Source organism: Carcharodon carcharias, chromosome 11, assembly GCF_017639515.1.
Source record: "Carcharodon carcharias isolate sCarCar2 chromosome 11, sCarCar2.pri, whole genome shotgun sequence".
NCBI classification, from domain to species: Eukaryota; Metazoa; Chordata; class Chondrichthyes; order Lamniformes; family Lamnidae; genus Carcharodon; species Carcharodon carcharias.
This window is the reverse complement of record NC_054477.1, coordinates 73,664,269-73,685,542: the sequence shown is the minus strand read 5'-3', so window position 1 is coordinate 73,685,542 and position 21,274 is coordinate 73,664,269. Positions and strand designations below refer to the sequence as shown.

The window sequence follows — 21,274 nt, the reverse complement described above, 5'->3', positions numbered from 1 at the left end:
GGATAACCTTGGGCAGAACTCCCGACGTCACTCCGCGTCATTTCAATTTTCAAGTCGGCGGGGGCGCAGCCGAATCAGCTGTGCGCCCACCGACCTGTCAACGGTCAATTGAGGCCATTTAAAAACTAATTGAACTAGTGAATGGACCTGCCTGTCCAACCTTAATGTTGGCGGGCAAGCCGGGAGCCCTGGCGGGCTTCAGAAAAAGTATGAAACCTCATCCACGGGTGGGATGATGTTTCATGTAGGTTTTTAAAAATTTAATAAAAGTTTAATTAAAAGTAATGGACATGTCCTAGCTCATGTGACAGTGTCACATGAGGGGACATGTCAGGGAAATTTTATTTTTCTACATTTAACGTTTTTAAATTTTGGCGCCGATCTCCTTGAGGCAGCGCTTAGCCTCAGGGAGATGAGTGCACTCTTTCTCGCACATGTGCAAAACAGTGCACTCTCAGCTTAGGGAATCCCACCACCCCCCCACCCCCCCCACCACCACCACCCCCCCACTCGCACAGGGCGCGCATAGCGCTTCCTGTGGACGTCAAGTTGAGTGAGCCTTAATTGGCCCACCCACATAAAATGGCGGCCAGAGGCACGCCCACCCCTGAACTTCTCGAATACCATCCCTCCCCCCCACTGACGGGGGGAAAATACTGCCCTATGTGACTCCCCACATATATATCCTTTCAAATGGGGGCAACTCCTCCAAACAATAAATGCTAATTTCACTGTTAGAACTGAACAAATCTTTTCTCAGGAATGATAGAACATTGAAAGATCTTTGGAGCTTTGTTACTCAATTTTGCCAAAAGTAATTAACGCAGTCTTCAGACAGCTAGTGTGGCACAGCTGACTTGGCTCCTCTCTCATAAAGAATAATGGGTTGTAATCAGTAACAAAAATGAACTTCTAAGGAGATACTTTCTATGATTCCTAAATTATCTATTGCAACTAGATAATATTTATGTTGACTACTTTCAGATTGATGTCATTGGTCATACTTTTGTCTGTGAATTAGACGGCACACCACAGACTTAAGCACATTCTAGGCTGCTACTTTAGTGCAGTACTGAAGGAGTGTTGTTTGGTCAGAGGTGCTATCTTTTGGTTTGGGCATTAAATTGAGGCCCAATTTGACAATGGATGTAAAAGATTCCATGTGACTACTTGAAGAAGAACTGAGCAATATACTAATATCCTGACCAATTTTCCTTCCTCATCCTTTATGGAGAATTTCACATCCCCCAAAGTAACCCCAAAGAGAAACTGACTGGTAAAACACTTAGAAAATTTGGACAAGGCTGTTTATGCTGCTTCCTTTGTCTTGTTTCCTGTCTCTCACCAGAGTTACAACAGCAGATGGGTGGAGCACATACACAACCATTTGCTGGTCATTTATACAATAACAAACAAGTCTCAATGTGCCTCACTGATGGTGTTCATAGGACCTTGCTCTATGTGGGATCCTATTTTGTCCACATATTAACAGCAATGATTCTTCAAAAGAAATCCAATAGTTGTAAAATTCTTTGGTTTATCCAAAGGACATGATAAATGCAAGTTCTGGTTTCCTTTTTCCAGTTAGCAAGAAGCAAAATGCCTTTTCGTTACAGCTTCCACTGTGCAAAGCAGAACTAAATGTGTGGAATGATATCAGTTTGACATTGCACTGAAAACATACAAAATAATATGCATCTTAAAAATAAGCTCAAGATCAGTAATACTTCTCTTTTTTCAGGAGTTCATCTAGTAACTTTAGATTAGATTAGATAAAATTCATCCTTAATAGCTTAAAAACCCTCAAAGATCCGAACTCGGGCCATTTTAGTTTTGGGTGTCTTTTCAATTGCTGCAACCTTTTAATTGATAGAGTTCAACTTCAACCCAAATTTTCCACTCTTTGGGTGGAATTTACTTTCTTCCCCGAGGCAAGTTTGGAGACAGGGTCATTTAATTGGGTGGGAAGGTGCCGGCTGGGGGCTCCAGTGCCTTCTCGTTCTTCAGCAGTTAAGCATGGGGTGGAAAAGTTTGTGGGTAACATTCCTGCCCCAATACCAATTGAAGCCCTTAAGTGGGCAATTAATGTCCATCAATGAGCTCATCCTGCCACCACTAGATGTGGGTGGGGTAGTTAACCACTAGTTGTGGGAGTGGGGTAGGGGAGACCATGAAAAGCAAAAGCAAACCCTGTTGCATTTGCTTGCAGGTTCCCTAGGGGTGGGGGTGGAATTCCTTTGTTCAAAGGTATTCAATAGTTAATTGAGGGACCCGGTATCATGAACTGGGTGGGGGTGGGGGTGGGGGTGGGGGTGGGGGTGGGGGCGGGGGCGGGGGCGGGGGGTCTGTTGAAAGCCTTGCCCTTTCTTCAAAGCCCCCTGTCCCCTCTAACCAGAGACCCCTAACTCTCTCTCTCTCACTGGTGGTCTTTGTCCCTCATTGATCCAGGCCTCTGGTGGGTACATTGCTGGCAGCTACCATTGCTACTGGTGGTGCTGACAGCAATGAAGATCTGCTGGCCTTTGATTGACTGGAAGGTCTCAGTGGACCGGATTTCTACTCCTGGGATCCTTGATCCCGGGGGAAGAGCTGCCACTGTCCACTTAAGTGCCTGACTGACACTCAATATGGCAGGCCTTCCCAAATGACACGATGTGGGGCTCTTGCTGGCTCTCCAGCAGGAGGGCGAGACGACTGTAGTCTGGATTAAATTCTGTCCATTGTGACATAAACTGATGCTTTATTATACAAACTTCATGGTGCCCAAGGCTGGAAAGTGATATGTACAAAGACCTTAGTTTTATTAATGACTAAAAATATTTAGCAAGTAGCTCTAGCTGTTAGCAAACATTCAACAAATACAACTTACTAAAGTGCATCCTATTATTGTTGTGCACAAATCCTTTGTACTATCATTGATTTAAAATTTTGTTATCCTCGAACAATTGAATGTGTTAGTATCTTTTGCTAGCACTATTTGGCTGCAGCCTACTTTTAAGATTAATGCATGTTTCTTCCTGTTCATCAGTTAAGCTCTCATTCCTAAGATTTCTTGGAATGCATGTACAAAAATATGTGAAATGTTGTAAATTTATGGAGTTATGAAATATATCCCCATCGCACACTCCCAGATTAGATAAAAGGATGATTGTACATCTATCTTTTCTACAGGGTTGCCGTAGATGAGTAAGGTTAGGGGCACCAAATGATTTGTATTATGATCTCTTAAAAATGAGTATGAACAATTTCTGTGCAACTGCTGGCCTCTTGCCCGAACTTCAATAACTTTAGAGACTCCATTGTAAAAGTGCACTGTATGGCACTGTATGACAATGTACAGCAGTGGTCACATCACACAAAATACACAATAAAGTTACCACTCCTCTGTTCCAAAAACTTGCCTCATCCTGAAGATTTCTATCATTCCAGCATGAAATTTTTTTTGCTTCTACTCCGGTCATCCTATTGCCTTTCAACATTAAGGCAATACTTGTGGTCAAAGTAGGGATTTTTTTTTTTAGAATGGTTCCTAGATTAGCACATTCTACTTTATCAAAATTAACCATTACAATTTATTTCTGGAAAATTTTATAGAGGAAATAATTGATGCTGTTAAAATGGATGCGGTATTAATTCACTCTTGTTCCCTCTGTTACTTGCTAAATGGAATGAGTACAACCCAGTGCTAAACATGCAGTTGAATGGATGCATGTCTCAACAAGGGAACAGAGCTCATGTAAGGCTATTGCCAATTAAAGTTAACCTGGGGGAAGATGGTAGCATAGTTGTAATGTCACTGGACTGGTAATGCAGAGGCTCAGGAAAATGCTCTGAGGACAAGGGTTTAAATCCCACCATGCTGATGGTCTTTAAAATTTAATTAATAATTCTAGAAGTGAAAGCTAGTCTCAATAATTAACCTATTAGTTTCAGACCATGAGATTATCATCAATTGTGTAAAAACCAATTTGGTTCCCTAATGCCTTTAAGGGAGTCAGCCTTATCTTGTGTGGTCTACATGTGACTCCAGAATCATAGCAATGTGATTGATTCTTAACTGCCTTCTGAAATGGCCTAGCAAGCCACTCAGATCAAGAGCTGTTAGGAATGGGTAACAAATGCTGGCCTTGTCAGCGACACTCACATCCCATGAAATAATAAACTTAACATAAGGTAGTGGAATTAGTTTTGGATTGCTCAATCAAAGAACTGGCACAGATTAAATGGCTTGGTTTTTAAAATTATTCATTCAAAAGATGAGAGCATCTTTGGCTAAGCCAGCACTCATGGCCTGTCCCTAATTGCCCTTGAAAAGATGGTGGTGTGCTACCTTCCTGAACTGCGATAGTCCATGTAGTTTAAAAGTATACCCACAGGAATATTAGGGAGTGAATTGAGGGTATCACCTTTGTAGCAGTGAAGGAACAGTGATTATATTTCCAAGTCAGGATGGTGTGTGGCTTGGAGAAAAACTTGTAGGTTGTGTTACTCCCATTCCTCTGCTGCCCAGGTGGTAGAGATCACAGGTTTAGAAGGTGCTAGCGATAGAGTCTTGTAGAGTTGCTGCAGTGCATCTTGTAGATGGTACACACTGCTGCTACTATGCATTGGTGGTGGAAGGACTGAATGTTTAAGCCAGTGGATTTGTTCTGGATGCTGTCAAACTTCTTGAATGTTGTTGGAGCTGCACTCATTCAGGTAAATGGGGTGTGTTCCATCACAATCTTGACTTGTAACTTTTAAATTATGGACAGGCATTGGGGAGGCAGGAAATGAGCTAGTTACTGCAGAATTTCCAGGCCCTGACCTGCTCTTGTAGCCACAGTGTCTTTATAGTGATCTAATTTAGTTTCTGGTGAATTGTAACCGTCAGGATGTTGATGTTGAGGAATTCAGCCATGTTAAAGATTCCTAACCTCTGACCTGCTGTTGTAGCCATAGTATTTATATGGCTGGTCCAGTTCAGTTTCTGGTCAATGGTAACGCCCAGGATGTTGATAGTGGGGATTCAGTGATAGTAATGCCATTGAATGTCAAGGGGAGATGGTTAGATTCTCTCTTGTTGGATAGGTTCATTGCCTGGCACTTGAGTGGCACAAATGTTACTTTCCATTTTTTTAGCCCAAACCTGAACATTGTCCAGGTCTTGCTGCATGTGGGCACAGATTGCTTCAGTAACCAACCAAGGATCTGCAAGTGGTACAGAACACTGTGCAAACATCAGCAAACATCCCAACTTCTGACTTTATGATAGGGACAAGATTACTGATAAAGATGATGAAGTTATTTGGGCCTAGGATGCTTGCATTGAGGAATTCCTGCAGTGATATCCTGGGGCTGAAATAATTGGCCTCCAACAACCACAACCTTTGTGCTAGGTATGACTCCAACCAGTAAAATGTTTTCCTCCTGATTCCTATTGACTTCAATTTTGCTAAGGTTCTTTGATGCCACATTTGGTCAAATGCTGTTTTGATGCCTCAAACAGTCTCTTCTTACCTCAGTAATTCAGCTCTTTTGTCCATGTATGAGCCAAGGCTATAATGAGGGCTGAAGCTAGTTGACCTGGTAGAACTCAACCTGAGTAAACTATTGGTGTTTAAGTGCTGCATCATAGCAGATACCTTCCAACACTTTGCTGATGATTGAGAATAGACTGATGGGGTGGTAAAAACAAAGATAAAAACAAAAAACTGCGCATGCTGGAAATCCAAAACAAAAACAGAATTACCTGGAAATACTCAGCAGGTCTGGCAGCATCGGCAGAGAAGAAAAGAGTTGACGTTTCGAGTCCTCATGACTCTTCGACAGAACTAGGTGAATCCCAGGAAGGGTTGAAATATAAGCTGGTTTAAGGTGCTGGTGGGGAGGGGGGAGAAGTGGAGGGGGGTGGTGTGGTTGTAGGCAAAAGCAGTGATAGAAGCAGATCATCAAAAGATGTCACAGACGGCAGAACAAAAGAACACATAGGTGTCAAAGTTGGTGATATTATCTAAACGAATGTGCTAATTAAGAATGGATGGTAGAGCACTCAAGGTATAGCTCTAGTGGGGGTGGGGGGAGCATAAAAGATTTAAAAATATTTAAAAATAATGGAAATAGGAGGGAAAAAGAAAAATCTAAATAATTTATTGGAAAAAAACAAAAGGAAGGGGGAAGGAACAGAAGGGGGGTGGGGATGGAGGAGGGAGGTCAAGACCTAAAGTTGTTGAATTCAATATTCAGTCCGGAAGGCTGTAAAGTGCCTAGTCAGAAGATGAGGTGTTGTTCCTCCAGTTTGCGTTGGGCTTCACCGGAACAATGCAGCAAGCCAAGGACAGACATGTGGGCAAGAGAGCAGGGTGGAGTGTTGAAATGGCAAGCGACAGGGAGGTTTGGGTCATTCTTGCGGACAGACCGCAGGTGTTCTGCAAAGCGGTCGCCCAGTTTACGTTTGGTCTCTCCAATGTAGAGGATACCGCATTGGGAGCAATGAATGCAGTAGACTAAGTTGGGGGAAATGCAAGTGAAATGTTGCTTCACTTGAAAGGAGTGTTTGGGCCCTTGGACGGTGAGGAGAGAGGAAGTGAAGGGGCAGGTGTTACATCTTTTGCGTGGGCATGGGGTGATGCCATTGGTGGGGGTTGGGGAGTATGGGGTGATGGAGGAATGGACCAGGGTGTCCCGGAGGGAATGATCCCTACGGAATGCCGACAGTGGGGGTGAAGGGAAGATGTGTTTGGTAGTGGCATCATGCTGGAGTTGGCGGAAATGGCGGAGGATGGTCCTTTGAATATGGAGGCTGGTGGGGTGATAAGTGAGGACAAGGGGGACCCTATCATGTTTCTGGGAGGGAGGAGAAGGCGTGAGGGCGGATGCACGGGAGATGAGCCGAACACGGTTGAGGGCCCTGTCAATGACCGTGGGTGGAAAACCTCGGTTAAGGAAGAAGGAGGACATGTCAGAGGAACTGTTTTTGAAGGTAGCATTGTCGGAACAGATGCGACGGAGGCGAAGGAACTGAGAGAATGGGATGGAGTCCTTACAGGAAGCGGGGTGTGAGGAGCTGTAGTCAAGGTAGCTGTGGGAGTCGGTAGGCTTATAATGGATATTGGTGGACAGTCTATCATCAGAGATTGAGACAGCAAGGTCAAGGAAGGGAAGGGAAGTGTCAGAGATGGACAATGTGAAAATGGAGGGGTGGAGATTGGAAGCAAAATTAATAAATTTTTCCAAGTCCCGACGAGAGCACGAAGCAGCACCGAAGTAATCATTGATGTACCGGAGAAAGAGATGTGGAAGGGGGCCGGAGTAGGACTGGAACAAAGAATGTTCCACATACCCCATAAAGAGACAGGCATAGCTGGGGCCCATGCGGGTACCTATAGCCACACCTTTTATTTGGAGGAAGTGAGAGGAGTTGACGGAGAGGAGTGTGAGAACAAGTTCAGCCAGACGGAGGAGAGTAGTGGTGGATGGGGATTGTTTGGGCCTCTGTTCGAGGAAGAAGCTAAGGGCCCTCAGACCATCCTGGTGGGGGATGGAGGTGTAGATGGATTGGACGTCCATGGTGAAGAGGAAGCGGTTGGGGCCAGGGAACTGGAAATTGTTGATGTGACGTAAGGTGTCAGAGGAATCACGGACGTAGGTGGGAAGGGACTGAACAAGGGGAGAGAGAAGGGAGTCAAGATAACGAGAAATGAGTTCTGTGGGGCAGGAGCAAGCTGACACGATCGGTCTATCGGGACAGTTCTGTTTGTGGATTTTGGGTAGGAGGTAGAAGCGGGCCGTCCGAGGTTGGGCGACTATGAGGTTGGAAGCTGTGGGAGGAAGATCCCCAGAGGAGATGAGGTCAGTGACAGTCCTGGAAACAATGGCTTGATGTTCAGTGGTGGGGTCATGCTCCAGGGAGAGGTAGGAAGAAGTGTCTGTGAGTTGACGCTCAGCCTCCACGAGGTAGAGGTCAGTGCACCAGACAACAACTGCACCACCCTTGTCAGCGGGTTTGATGACGATGTCAGGGTTGGACCTGAGAGAATGGAGTGCAGTAAGTTCAGCGAGAGAGAGATTAGAATGGGGTGGTAATTGGTTAGAATGGATTTGTTGTTGCTTCTTGTGGACAGGACATAGCTGGGTAATTTTCTTCAATGTCAGTCAGATGCCAGTTGCAGCTATACTGGAAGTGCTTGGCTATGGTGCGTGGTTTGCTTTGGAGCATAGGTTTTATGGCTGGCTTGTTGCCAGGGCTGATAGTCTTTGCTGTTTCCAATGCCATCAGCTATTTCTGATATCACATGGAATTAATAAAATTCACTGAAGACTGGCATGTGTGATGCTGGAAATCTCAGGAAGAGGCCAAGGTTGATCATCCATTCGGCACTTCTGGCTGAAGATAGTTGTAAATGCTTCAGCCTTGTCTTTTGCATTAATGTGTTGGGCTATCCCATCATTGAGGATGATGATGTGTTTGGAGCTTCGTTCTTTGATGTTGAATTGTCCACCACCATTCATGACTATATGTGGCAGGACTAGACAGCTTTGATTTGATCTGTTGATTGTGGGATCGCTTAGCTTTGTCTATAGCATGCTGCTTCTGCTCTTTTTTGTATGCATATAGCCCTAAGTTATAGCTTCACCAAGTTGGCACTCCATTTTTAGGTATACCTGGTGCTTCAGCTGCCATGGTCTTCTACACTGCTCATTGAACCAGGGTTGATCCCTGGCTTGATGTTAATGGTAGAGGGATGGACACTCTGTGCCATGAGGTTATAGATTGTGGTCAATTATAATTCTGTTGCTGCTTGTACGTATCATGTATGTCCAGATTTGAGCTGCTAGATCTGTTCTGAATATATCCCATTTAGCACAGTGGTAGTGTCACACAACAAGATGGGTGGTATCCTCAGGCTGAAGATCGGGCTTTGTTTCCTCAAGGACTGTATGGTGGACACTGCTACTGATACTGTCATGGTCAGATGCAAATGACAAAATCCTGTGATGGAAACTTCTATGGTACCCTTGGGAAATTACATTTTTAGATTTGCACTTGTATGTCACAGGTTCCCATTCATAGTGAGAGGACCAAGGGCTGTGTGTCATGTTCTTGTGTTTATACCTTCAGAATAAAAGTAATAATGAAAAAAAGCAGATAAGCAAAAAGTTAATAGAGCAATACCTGATTTTTTACAGTATTTAAACTAATCTTAAAAACATATGCGATATCTTTATAGTATTTTCCGCAATCTTTGACTTCATCCTACGATGAAATGTTACCTCAATAATTACTGCTATGGAACAGCTTTTGGCTGACTGTTGGGGAAAAAGGTGGTGCAAAGCTAAGACCGAAGACACTAAGGAAAACCCACCAACTCCTCTATAGTTTACTGGGATTTTAAAGCAGCTTTTAGCACCCAAAATTAAAGTCCTTATACCAAATTCTAGCAAAGCATATTAATAAACAATCTTATCACATCTTGTCATGTTATCTGACCGACCAAGTCCTAAAAAAATGCATGTTAAAATTTTGACTAGAGAGTGATGGAAGCAGGTTCAATGGAAGCATTCAAGTGGGAGTTGGATTAGTAACTGAAAAGGAAGAATTTGCAGGGCTACTGGGAAAAGGCGGAACGTGGCAAGAGGTGGCTTGCTGCTTCAGAGAGCGAGCACAGAGACAATGAACTGAATGGCCTCCTTCTGCACTGTAACCATTCTATGATCCTATGTTTAGAGGTAATGGAGCATTTTCTGATCGCTTACACTACTGTTGCTAATGCAACCTGGTCCTGAGCAGTTCTTAGGAAATCAGGGTAGAAAGAATTCTGGATAATGTGCTGCAAAATAACCCCCAGTAAGGTGGAATCTGCAGACAAAAATCTCTTGATAAAAGAGGTAAATACTTATGAGCTAGCACTCTTGGTGTAGAACTTCACAAGGCAAGGGCTCAAATGGGGAATTCAGGCATGCAAGTCAGAGTGCCTGATTTGTAGCTGGCACAATATTTCTGTTTTACTTCATGAAAAATCATGCAGGCTACAAATTTGGTTGTTGACTTCTGTCTAAAATCCTGATGTGTACTAAATCCACTCAAGTCCCTGTCACTGTACACGACAACAGATGTGATGGTTTTATAGCGTCTATCTAAGTAATGCACATCAGAACTTTTAAGAAAGGATGGATCTCTGTTCCCATCACAACTTACAGGTAACAGAGAATGAAATTCTTCATTCTTGTTTGAGCTGAATTTGAACAAGGATTGCCAAGTTCAAACGTAAACACATCGCTGTGCTTAGCCACTCAAAAGCTTGCTTCTTTTGTCTTGCACAATCATGCCCATGATCATTCTGGGAAAATGAGCTTTCGTATAATATCTTGAACCACAGAAATATGAGCTGTATTTTGCCCTCACTGGTGAACAAACAGTGCCATAATACATCTCCTATGGGATTTTGCACTGGAACTTATTGGAAGCCAAAGCAGCATGATGCTATGTACTGGGGAATCTGTAATAAGTGTGGAAAGGGGTAAGCAACTGTGTGTTTACTTCATCAATCAGATTGAGGGATCATTAATGAGCAGTGCAGAGTCTGAACTAGGAAGTATAACTCAGAATATAGAATTCAATGTCAAATCAGGTATAAAAAAGAACTAGAGAGCAAAGAAAAGATGGACTTTGGAGAGAATAAGAGATGAAAAGTTTAAAAAAAAACTTTAAAATCTCCAACAATAATTAAAATCTGGGAAAGATGAGATTCCACACTTGTAAAAGTCAATTTTCAATACCAAAGAACTTGTTTGACAGTAAAGAAGACTTATCAGACAGTCAAACATTTATTTACATGGGAATAGACAAGCTCTGACTTTCTGGCAGATTAGTGGGTAAATATTTCTCATATGTATAGCAACTTCATGCTGTTTTCTATATTTCAATGCGAGTCTCTCGGTGAGATACAATTGAAGTGGATCTTCTGGAGGAGCAGGGCAACTACGACATCAGCTTCCTAATTTCTGTATTTAACTATACCTCTACATTCCCCTGAAGTTGCTGTCCGATTTACATATAAATAATGGTGAACTCTGTTAACCTTGTCGTTCTCTACAGCAAAGTCAGGCCCATTGTTACTGTGGGATGATACAGGACTTCATTGTGATTTGTAACATCACTTTGTTAATGCTCTAAGAACTTAAGTCACTATATTGCTTAACTGGTAATTTTTTTTTTAATTCATTCATGAGATGTGAGCTTCGCTGGCTGGACCAGCATTTATTACCCATCCCTAGTTGCCCTTGAGAAGGTGGTAGTGAGCTGCCTTCTTCAACTGCTGCAGTCCATGTGGTGTAGATGCACCCACAGAGCTGTTAGGAAGGGAGTTCCAGGATTTTCATCCAGCGATGGTGAAGGAATGATTATATATTTCCAAGTCAGGATGGTGAGTGACTTGGAGGGGAACATCCAGGTGGAGATGTTCCCATCGATCTGCTGCCCTTGTCCTTCTAGATTATAGTGGTTGTGGGCTTGGAAGGTGCTGTCGAAGGAGCCTTGGTGAATTTCTGCAGTGCATCTTGTAGGTGGTACACACTGCTGGTACTACTGTGCATCAGTGGTGGAGGGATGTGGTGCCAATCAAGCGGGCTGCTTTGTCCTGGTCAGTGTCAAGCTTCTTGAGTGGTGTTAGAGCCACACTCATCCAGGCAAGTGGGGAGTATTCCATTACACTTCTGACTTGTGCCTTGTAGATACTACATAGGCATTGGGGAGTCAGGAGGTGAGTTACTCATCGCAGGATTCCTAGCCTCTGACCTGCCCTTGTAGCCACAGTATTTATATGGCTAGTCCAGTTCAGTTTTTGGTCAATGGTAACCCCCAGAATGTTGATAGTGGGGGATTTAGGGATGGTAATGCCTTTGAACATCAAGGGGTGATGGTTAGATTCTCTCTTGTTGGAGATGGTCATTGCCTGGCATTTGAGTGGTCCAAATGTTACTTTCCATTTATTAGCCCAAGCCTGAATGTTGCTGCATTTGGGCATGGACTGCTTCAGTGTCTGAGGAGTTGTGAATGGTGCTGAACATTGTATTATCATCAGCAAACATCCCCACTTCTGACCTTATGATGGAAAGAAGGTCATTGATGAAGCAGCTGAAGATGGTTGGGCCAAGGACACTACTCTGAGGAACTCCTGTAGTGATGTCCTGGAGCTGAGATGACTGACCTCCAACAACCGCAACCATCTTCCTTTGTGCTAGTTATGACTCCAACCAGTGAAGAGTTTTTCCCCAATTCCCATTGGTTCCAGTTTTGCTTAGGCTCGTTAATACCAAACTCATTCAAATGCAGCCTCGATGTCAAGGGCAGTCAGTCTCACCTCACCTTGGTAGTTCAGCTCTTTTGTCCATCTTTGAGCCAAGACTGTAATGAGGTCAAGAGCTCAGTGGGTCTGATGGAACCCAAACTGAGCCTCAGTGAGCAGGTTATTGCGAAGCAAGCGCTGCTTGATAGCACTGATGATGACTCCTTCCATTACTTTACTGATGATCGAGAGTAGACTGATGGGGCGATAATTGGCTGGGTTGGATTTGTCCTGCTTTTTGTATACAGGACATACCTGGGCAGTTTTCCACATAGTCGGTTAGATGCCAGTGTGGTAGCTGTACTGGAACAGCTTGGCTAGGGGCGTGGCAAGTTCTGGAGCAAAAGCCTTCAGTACTATTGCCGGAATATTGTCAGGGCTCATAGCCTTTACAGTATCCAGTGCCTTCAGCCATTCTTTGATATCACATGGACTGAATTGAATTGGCTGAAGACTGGCATCTGTGATACTGGGGACCTCCAGAGGAGGCCGAGATGGATTATCCACTCGGCACTTTTGGCTTAAGATTGTAGCAAATGCTTCAGCTTTGTCTTTTTCAATGATGTGCTGGGCTTCTCTATCATTGAGACTGGGGATATTTGTGGAGCCTCCTTCTCCAGTGAGTTCTTTAATTATCCACCACCATTCATGGCTGGATGTGACAGGACTGCAGAGCTTAGATTTGATCTGTTGGTGTGGGATTGCTTAGCTTTGTCTATCACTTGCTGCTTATGCTGTTTGGCATGCAAGTAGTCCTGTGTTATAGCTTCACCAGGTTGACACCTCATTTTTAGGAATGCCTGGTGCTGCTCCTGGCATGCTCTCCTGCACTCTTCATTGAACCAGGGTTGATCCCCTGGTTTGATGGTAATGGTAGAGTTGGGGGGCAAAATGCCGTGCCGTGAGGTTACAAATTGTATTTGAGTACAATTTTGTTGCTGATGGCCCACAGTGCATCATGGATGCCCAGTCTTGAGTTCCTATACAGCTACAACACTGGCATCTACCCAGCTATGTGGAAGTTTGCTCAGGCTGAACTCCCGAGATGAGATGAGAGTGACTGCCCTTGACATCAAGGCATCATTTGAATGAGGAACTGTTCGAAATCTATCCTATTTAGCATGGTGATAGTGCCACACAACACGATGGAGGGTATCCGCAATGTGAAGGCGGGGCTTCTTCTCCACAAGGACCGTGTGGTGGTCATTCCTACCGACACTGCCATGGACAGATGCATCTGTGGCAGACAGGTTGGTCAGGATGAGGTCAAGTATGTTTTACCGTCGTGTTGGTTCCCTCACCACCTGCTGCAGACCCAGTCTAGCAGCCTCTGATCATTCTGTTTGATACCTACAATGTTAGGTCTAATTGTTGGCTTGATTTTGCAGGTTTCCGTCATTCCTGGAGCGTGCTGATAGTGTTGTCTGTACTCACTATCGGAGTTGGATTTGGGCTCATTGTTTATGAAGCTTTCCAAGGGCGTGACTCCCTGTACCTTCTAGGAGGAGGGTTTTATGTTTTGGCTGGTATGTGAAATTTTGGGTATGTGCTTTGAATAGTAAACAGGAAAAGTAAATTAAAGATCCAGTTCATGAAATGGTTAATTTTGGAAAGAAATGCAGTTTATTTGTTTGAATGTAATTGTTTGTCGTAGAAGGACCCATTCACATAATTCAATGAAGTTCCTTTTGTGTGTGTGAATAAGAATTCTGCTGCATGCTTCAATGCTATTGCACCAAGAGGAAGGAGCCCTGAGCAAATTCTAGGTCTGATTGTTGGACAGATCCTTTACAGAGAATGCATTGCTTATATATTCCCTATTCTTGAGGCATTGATATACTAATGAGATTAGTCATCTATCACAATAAGTTGGAGATGCAACATTCTCAAACAAGTAGATAATCACATTTGGAAACAGGTTCACTGAAAGGGATCGGTAGTATAGTTGCCAAAATACCTCACTAGCTTTGAGAGGAGAGTTGTTGGGGCTGTTTTTCAGGTGAAAAGCATAAAATTGGGCTTCTGACCAACAAATATTTTTGGCTTTCTGTTGGTTTGAACTTTTGTCATCTTTGTTTACTGGGTGAAAGTGTTACTTGCATAGTCTATAAGACTACTATTCTAACCACATTTTTGGCAATGCACCCAATCCAATTTTCTAGATTTTCTGATATAGGCAATCTCAATAGCTGATCTGCAATAAAGGGGGAGGTTTTAAAAAGGAACAATTCAATTATCAGCTCTGCAATGCCTGTACTGTCATAGCTTTTGGCTATTAATGAGGTGCCCACCTAAAACAGACAGGAACCTTACAATATGTATTCAAACTGGGGTCCCATTATGTAAATTGGAGATGGCCTTTGAACTACAGTCTGAGCAGGGCACCCACTACTGCTACCCCATAAGTGTAAGTTGCTCTGAAGACTGCAGAGACCAAAAAAAAAGTGTTTTCTCTATTTATTTACAAAATCCATGAAAAGCTCACCTATAATGTAGACTTATTCAACCTAATAAAAACAGATCACACATGCAGAACCACGTGGTTAAAACATTTTTAAGAGAGATAAGGTAATATTATGACATGCAGTTGTGCAGATATAATCACGGGATCTGTTCAAAGATATAAGGGAAAATAGTGAAAGTTGAATCTTTTCGGTTTTTATGCCATTACAGTAAAACCAGCTAGTTTACACTTGGTGTTGCAGAAATAAATATTTACATGCTGAGTAACGGTTAGAAATCTTGATAAATGAAACATAGAAATACCTTTGTCTTCCTACTGTACTGATTTCAATTGTTTTTGTTTTTAGGTATTTTGTCCACATTTTCCATTATTATGTACACCTATTGGATTCAAGCTCTCGTTGCTGTGGTGGACCAGATTGTCGAACCGAATAAATCATGTCCACATCCAAAGCTCAAAGTTCAATTTGGTTGGTCTTTCATGGCAGCTCCTGCAGGCATATTATTTTCTTTATTTGCAGGTTTACTCTTCTTTCAGGTTGGACGTGCTGCTCAAAATAAAAAAACGAAAGTAGGGTATTCTTTGCCACTTGATAAAGTTGGCGATGAGGAACTCTGATTGTTTCAGTCACATTTAATATTCTTATGCTGTGATTTCCCCTTCGCTCAATTATCTCCCCTTTTCTCCAGGGGTCATGTTGGGTTATCTGCAGTCCTCCTGTTATTCACCATAATTGTCATTCTTCACATTTGAACCTAGATATAGGTTGCTAATGGGCTAAATTTTTTATGACATCCACACAAATACAATTTTGCACAATGAATACTGGACAGCAACCAGGTGCGGGAACCTTGATTCTTTGCCACTGCATAGATCCAGAAGCACAAAGTTAAACCATAAAGTTTTTAGTCGCCAGATTATGCAACATTAACTGTACATCTTAGTCAGCATTTTCTTATTGAGTCACAGGGGGTTAGCTTCCTGCTAGGTTTTAATGCCTTAAAATATGAACGTAACATTTAACATACAGAATATAATCAATATTTTGCTTTATAAATTTAAATTAATTGAAGAAAGAAAATCAGGGCTTTGTGCTCTCCACTTTCCAATATGCACTCTCAGTAGACAAGGATCTGAAGCAGGAATACAAGAATAGAAAATCTACTCAGTAGTTTATGTTGCTAAAAAGCTTTAATACAAGTCTGTGAAATCAGTCACTTTCATATCCAGTATAACTCACAATTGTGCACTGAAAGTAAAAACAAATCTGTTCAAGATTCTAATATAACCTTGAAGTGCTGCTGATGGTCATTAACTAGTATTGGTTTGCTTTGAGAATGTAAAGATGAATTCAGCAATTTTGACATCCCAATGGAAAGCCCCATTTGAAAGTAATGCTGGTCAGAGAATCTGCTCCGTAATGTTGTAGCCCTATCTTGAACCCACATTTTGTTTTAGCATGGATTCCTGATGAGATGGTGGATCATTGAATTTATCACTGCATGATAAGTGGTTCTAATATTAGTAAGGAATGCTAACTTGATATTTCTGATGTGCAGTTTTTAACATGTTAATCCATGTATTTTGAATGGTATTTTAAATGAAAGTTTATTTAAAATAGTGATCAGGGAAATTTCTTAAGAACATATGTCTACTGCTAATGTTGTGCGCTGTTATTTTAATCCAATAGTCCTTTAACTCTTGTGAGCCACATAGTATCTCATATGTTTTCCTCATACCAAGATGAAGTTAATTAGGATACTATTTGGGATTTGTCCTGAATTCAGCTTCAATTAATAAGATAAAAATCTTGTAGATGAAATTGGCCTTGTCCAGCATTGTGGAATAGGCTCGTAGTGAATTGGCAGCTGATTTTTTACTGTACCTAATCTACTTTCTACTCAAGTTCATAGATTGATAGTTTTAACTCTTTTCTGGAGACCAATTTTCTAGACTCACTGGTTGCTTTTATTTGGTTTGAAATTAAAAATCTTGGCAAGATTTTCCAAATCAATAGAAAATAAAAACTGGCATGGTGAAAAATGAGCTGCCAATTCATTACCAGCCTCCACTGCTGGTGGAGGTCAATTTGTCCTCTCTTATATTTCTGTAAATGACTTTGACAATCGCAGCCTCGGTCCTCGCCAATATATGTCATAGTATGGTACAAATTGGAAATCTCACTCCGTGAACCTATAGAGTGGTTTTGTGGAAAATAGAAATGCCATAATAATATTGTAAAAGATGCTCTTCTGAGTGGTCTTCTAAGGTATGTTGTAAAGACCAATAAGAAAGAACTTTATTCATATTTAACTGTGCTACATCTAATCTAGAGTACTTAAGTTTTTATGCAATATCCAGAATAATAAAGCACAGCTGAAATGACATTCTGCATCTTAGTACAGAAAACAAATTCCTCAAAATGAGGAATGGTCTAACATTGTGAATGGGAGCCAATAATGGTCTAATAACAAAGCTTCACCAACACATTTTATTTGCATTCTCTCTTATCATCAAATATTCCACAAGGTGCAATCACTGAAATCTAACAGTGATTCCTGTTAGCCAGTTTAAAGCTTCTATTTCTTTGTTCTGTTCTTATTTGCACATATTTCCTTTCAGCAGTTTCTCAGCCATGCTGTTGCCATTTAATTTATTTTCATCTGATTAAACTTGTCCAAGTCCTTGTCAATTCTGAAAAGCTTGAATTAATTCCATAGAAAGTGTATGGGAGAGATGTATAAAATGTAAGTAATAACAAACAGGTATGATTTGGACTTTCCCACTGGGCTGAATCACCCCAGATTCACACAAAGTGCAGTAGCGGGTGGGAAAAAGGATGTTTGACCCGTCTGCCACAATGGCGAGTTTATGCGCTGTATCGTCCCATTCCTGGCGTGCCCCGCTTCATTACTAATGCATGTCCAGGAAACAAGCAGGATCGCTGGCAGGGTGGCCTCTGATTTGTCCATCCCTGGTGAATCACCCCAGGTCTTTAGTAATCCAGGTGCCATATTTAAAGGGTGCACCTGCACAGAGCTAGCAATCTCTAAGGGATCGGAAGCTGCTCCAAAGTTATGGCTTCCGAAGGAAGGAAACATGCTGCCCCAAAATTTAGTGATGCCTCCCTTGGGTGCCTATTGGATGCAGTGGAGGCCCACTGTGAAGTCTTCTAACCCGCTCTGGGAGAAGACCAGTAAGCAAGGGTCACCAATCTAGCATGGGGGCAGTGGTCAGTGCCAATGCCCTGCAAAAGAGGACAGCCATCCAGTGTTGCAAGAAGAAAAATGGTCTCAACCATTGCACCAGGGTAAGTCGCTCTTCCCATCACTCTCAACTCTCAAAGCCATCACACATCCACAAGGATCTCACTCACTGCCAGTTCAAAGGACATCACATTCACTTCCTCGAGGAAACATTCATCTGTCCTGCAGATTGTGTCCTCATCCTATCCATGGCACCACTCACCACCCACACATGCCAGGCATCAGGGTCATGAGGACTCGAAACGTCAACTTTTTTCTTCTCCGCCGATGCTGCCCAGACCTGCTGAGTTTTTCCAGGTAATTCTGTTTTTGTTTTTGTTTTGGATTTCCAGCATCCACAGTTTTTTTGTTTTCATCCTTCTCATCAGGCCTGGCAGGCACCCTGCTTACACTCTCTTCATCTGTATTCTGGCACACAACAAAAGGGAGAGGTTGCAGACTGGTGAAGGAATGCCTGACATCAACGTCCTGACAGACTTTGAAAATAGAGCCATCCAGCTGGCTGGTGATGATTTGGACCATTCCTGTGCTGGTGGGGAGGTTTGCAGTGCTCAACGAAGTTAGGATCAGCAGTGCAACATCTATCAGACAACCACGCTGTGAGTCAGTTCCCCCGTTCCACAGTGCCCTGCCAAGCACTAATTATTTCTCCTTGCTTTCACAAGCATATCTGGGAAGCAGTCGAGGGGGTCCATGAGCCAGGTCCTCAACACAAGCCTCAAAGACACCTCAGAAGAAGTATCTGATGATGCCCTAACTGAAGACTCATCACAGCTTCATCCGCAACCTCCACCAGTTCACAGACACACAGCTTGGTGGGACCTAGTTCTAGTAGCCTCAGGGTAACAATCTGGTGTGCACATTGCACAACCTGATCCACAGCAGGCGGCGGGTGGCAGGGACTTCCCAGGACTGTTGGAGACCAGAAACCTGCTGAGCCCGAGTCAGATGAGGAACCTCTGGACTTGGTCATACCTCCATTGTTGGAGCTGCAAAGGCAAGCTTGGGAACATCAGGAAGGGATGTCTGCTGTACTTAGATTGTAAGGCACGATAGAGGAGTCTGTCCGCCTTTAGGCTGAGGTGATAGCGCCAGCATGCCAACGCAGTGAGGTCAACAATATTAGGATTGTGGCAACCATGTTGACCTTGGTCCATGACATCGGTTCTGCTTTGCTGCGCAGGCTGAACTCCATCGCTGACGCAATAGCTAGTCTCCAATAGTGTCAATGTGGGAGGGGAGTGGGCCAGCTCAATTTTACTCCAGCTTACCCATCTCCTCAAGGAGTCAACCAGCAGCCTTGGTCATCCATAGGGAGGAGGAACAGCAGCTGCACACCCCAGTGCCATCCACCCAGGTGACTCCGAGAGTGTCCAGCCCATCCAAAACCCCTCTTCCCTGTGACCCCAGCAGCTCCAGCTTTACAGGCTGAGGAGGGTGCCACTGCCACAAGCAGGACCCCAGAAGCAGGCTGGGGCTCTCCAGGTCTTGGCCCTCTAGTGGACGCTGTCAAGATCATCATAGACAGGGCGTAGCAGTCAGCAGGCTGCCTCCATCTCTGCTGTGGTTGTTGGAGGAGCACCAAAATGTAGCAGTAGGGTTAGGAAAATTAAGAAGATGTAGTTGCACAACCTGGGCATGGATGTCAATCACCTGTTTTGACTCCTAAACATCAAGTACATTTAGAGAGGCAATGTGAAGATCTATGGACTGTCCTCACTGCATGTCACCATCATCCTCCTGGAATCCAGTGACCATTAGGACCTCCATTGTGTTTTCTATGACATGAGTCTGATCACTGAGGGGATGTGCGCTGCCATCACCCACATAGGAGTCAAACATTCACAGATGCAAGGTGAGGATGTCAGGACTGTCCTCACAGCATCTCGTCATCATCCTCATGAATCTTGTGGCCATGAGGGCCTCCCAATTGCACCTGCCTCATCTGGCAAGCGCGATAGCCTCATCACCAGCATCCTCGCCATTGAGCACCTCATCATCATCACCCCTTCAACATTCTCCTCATCAAAGGATACGTGGAGCTCCTCCATCTCCTCCTCTGCCAGGTCATCCCCCTATTGCAGCATCAGGTTGTGGAACACATAGCAAGCGTTGATGATGCGCGACACGCTCTGTGGACTGTATTGCAGTGCTCCACTGGACCTGTTGTGGCACCTGGAACCTAATTTTCAAAATGCCCATCATTTGCTCTACCAAAGTCCGGGTTGTGGCATGAGCCTTATTATACCATTGCTCTGCTGCAGTCGGAGGCTGCTGCATGGACGTCATCAGCAACATCATCTGCGGGAAGCATTGTCCCTGAGGAGCCAACCCTGCAGCCTCCCTGGACCCTGAGATCTGCTAAGGATGTAGGAGTCATGGATGCTTCTTGGGAATTGTGCACAGACCTGTAGGATGCGTTTGTGCTGGTCGCACACCAGCTGAACATTTAGTGGGTGGAAGCCCTTGTGATTGACGTAATTGACTGCTTGTTGCCACAGAGATCTAAGCACCGCTAAGCAGTCGATGGCACCCCACACCTGTGGAAATCTGGGACCTGCGCAAATCCCAGTGTTCTTGCTTCCTGGCTTTTTGAATCCCGGGCGAAATGTATAAAGTTCTGTGCCTTCACGAAGGTGGCACCTGTGACTTCCTGGATACACTTGTACATGGAGGCTTGCTAGATCCTGCACAGGTCACCTGTGGAGCCCTAGAAAGAGCCACTAGTGTAAAAATTGAGCTCTGTGGTTGCCTTCACAGCTACTGGCAGTGGATGCCTTCCATGTCCCAGTGGCGCCAAATCCTGCAGCAGGTGGCATATGATTGACCAATTCCCTAGGCATGTGTGGTCTTTGCCAACACTCATTCTTAGCATCTGCAGGAATAACAGGTATTGCCTATAGACCTTGGGTCTAGAAGGTACCTATGAGCGATGGCTCACTGTGGATCTTCAGCACAAACCCTGCCACCGATTCATCTTGAGGGAGGTGCTCCTCCCTTTGCCGAGTCAGGTGCCTCAGCTGCATTCTTCTTCTTCTTCTTCTCTGCTCCCTGTGAGCCATAAGGTATTCCGCCAAATCACCAGACTCCATAGATCCTGACGTTCTCCTCCTGCAGGATCAACGAGAGAGATACGTGGGTCAGTAATGGGTGTCCTAAGAACCTCTCTCTTGGTTAAGTCTGAAGGCCCCTTCACACATGCAGGAGAGTGCTGGTCA

At 43.8% G+C, this 21,274-nt stretch overlaps 1 protein-coding gene across 1 annotated transcript in view; it reads left to right on the top strand.

Annotated features, from left to right (window-relative positions):
- The window catches only part of LOC121283837 (transmembrane protein 182-like), a 76,771-nt gene extending 59,596 nt beyond the window's left edge, over positions 1-17,175 (top strand). Inside the window, exons 5-6 of the mRNA XM_041198616.1 lie at positions 13,715-13,852; positions 15,137-17,175. Of these exons, the coding sequence (XP_041054550.1) occupies positions 13,715-13,852; positions 15,137-15,408 (410 nt within the window). The 3' untranslated portion in view covers positions 15,409-17,175. The remainder of the gene's footprint in view (positions 1-13,714; positions 13,853-15,136) is intronic.
- The last annotated feature ends 4,099 nt before the right edge of the window (positions 17,176-21,274 follow it).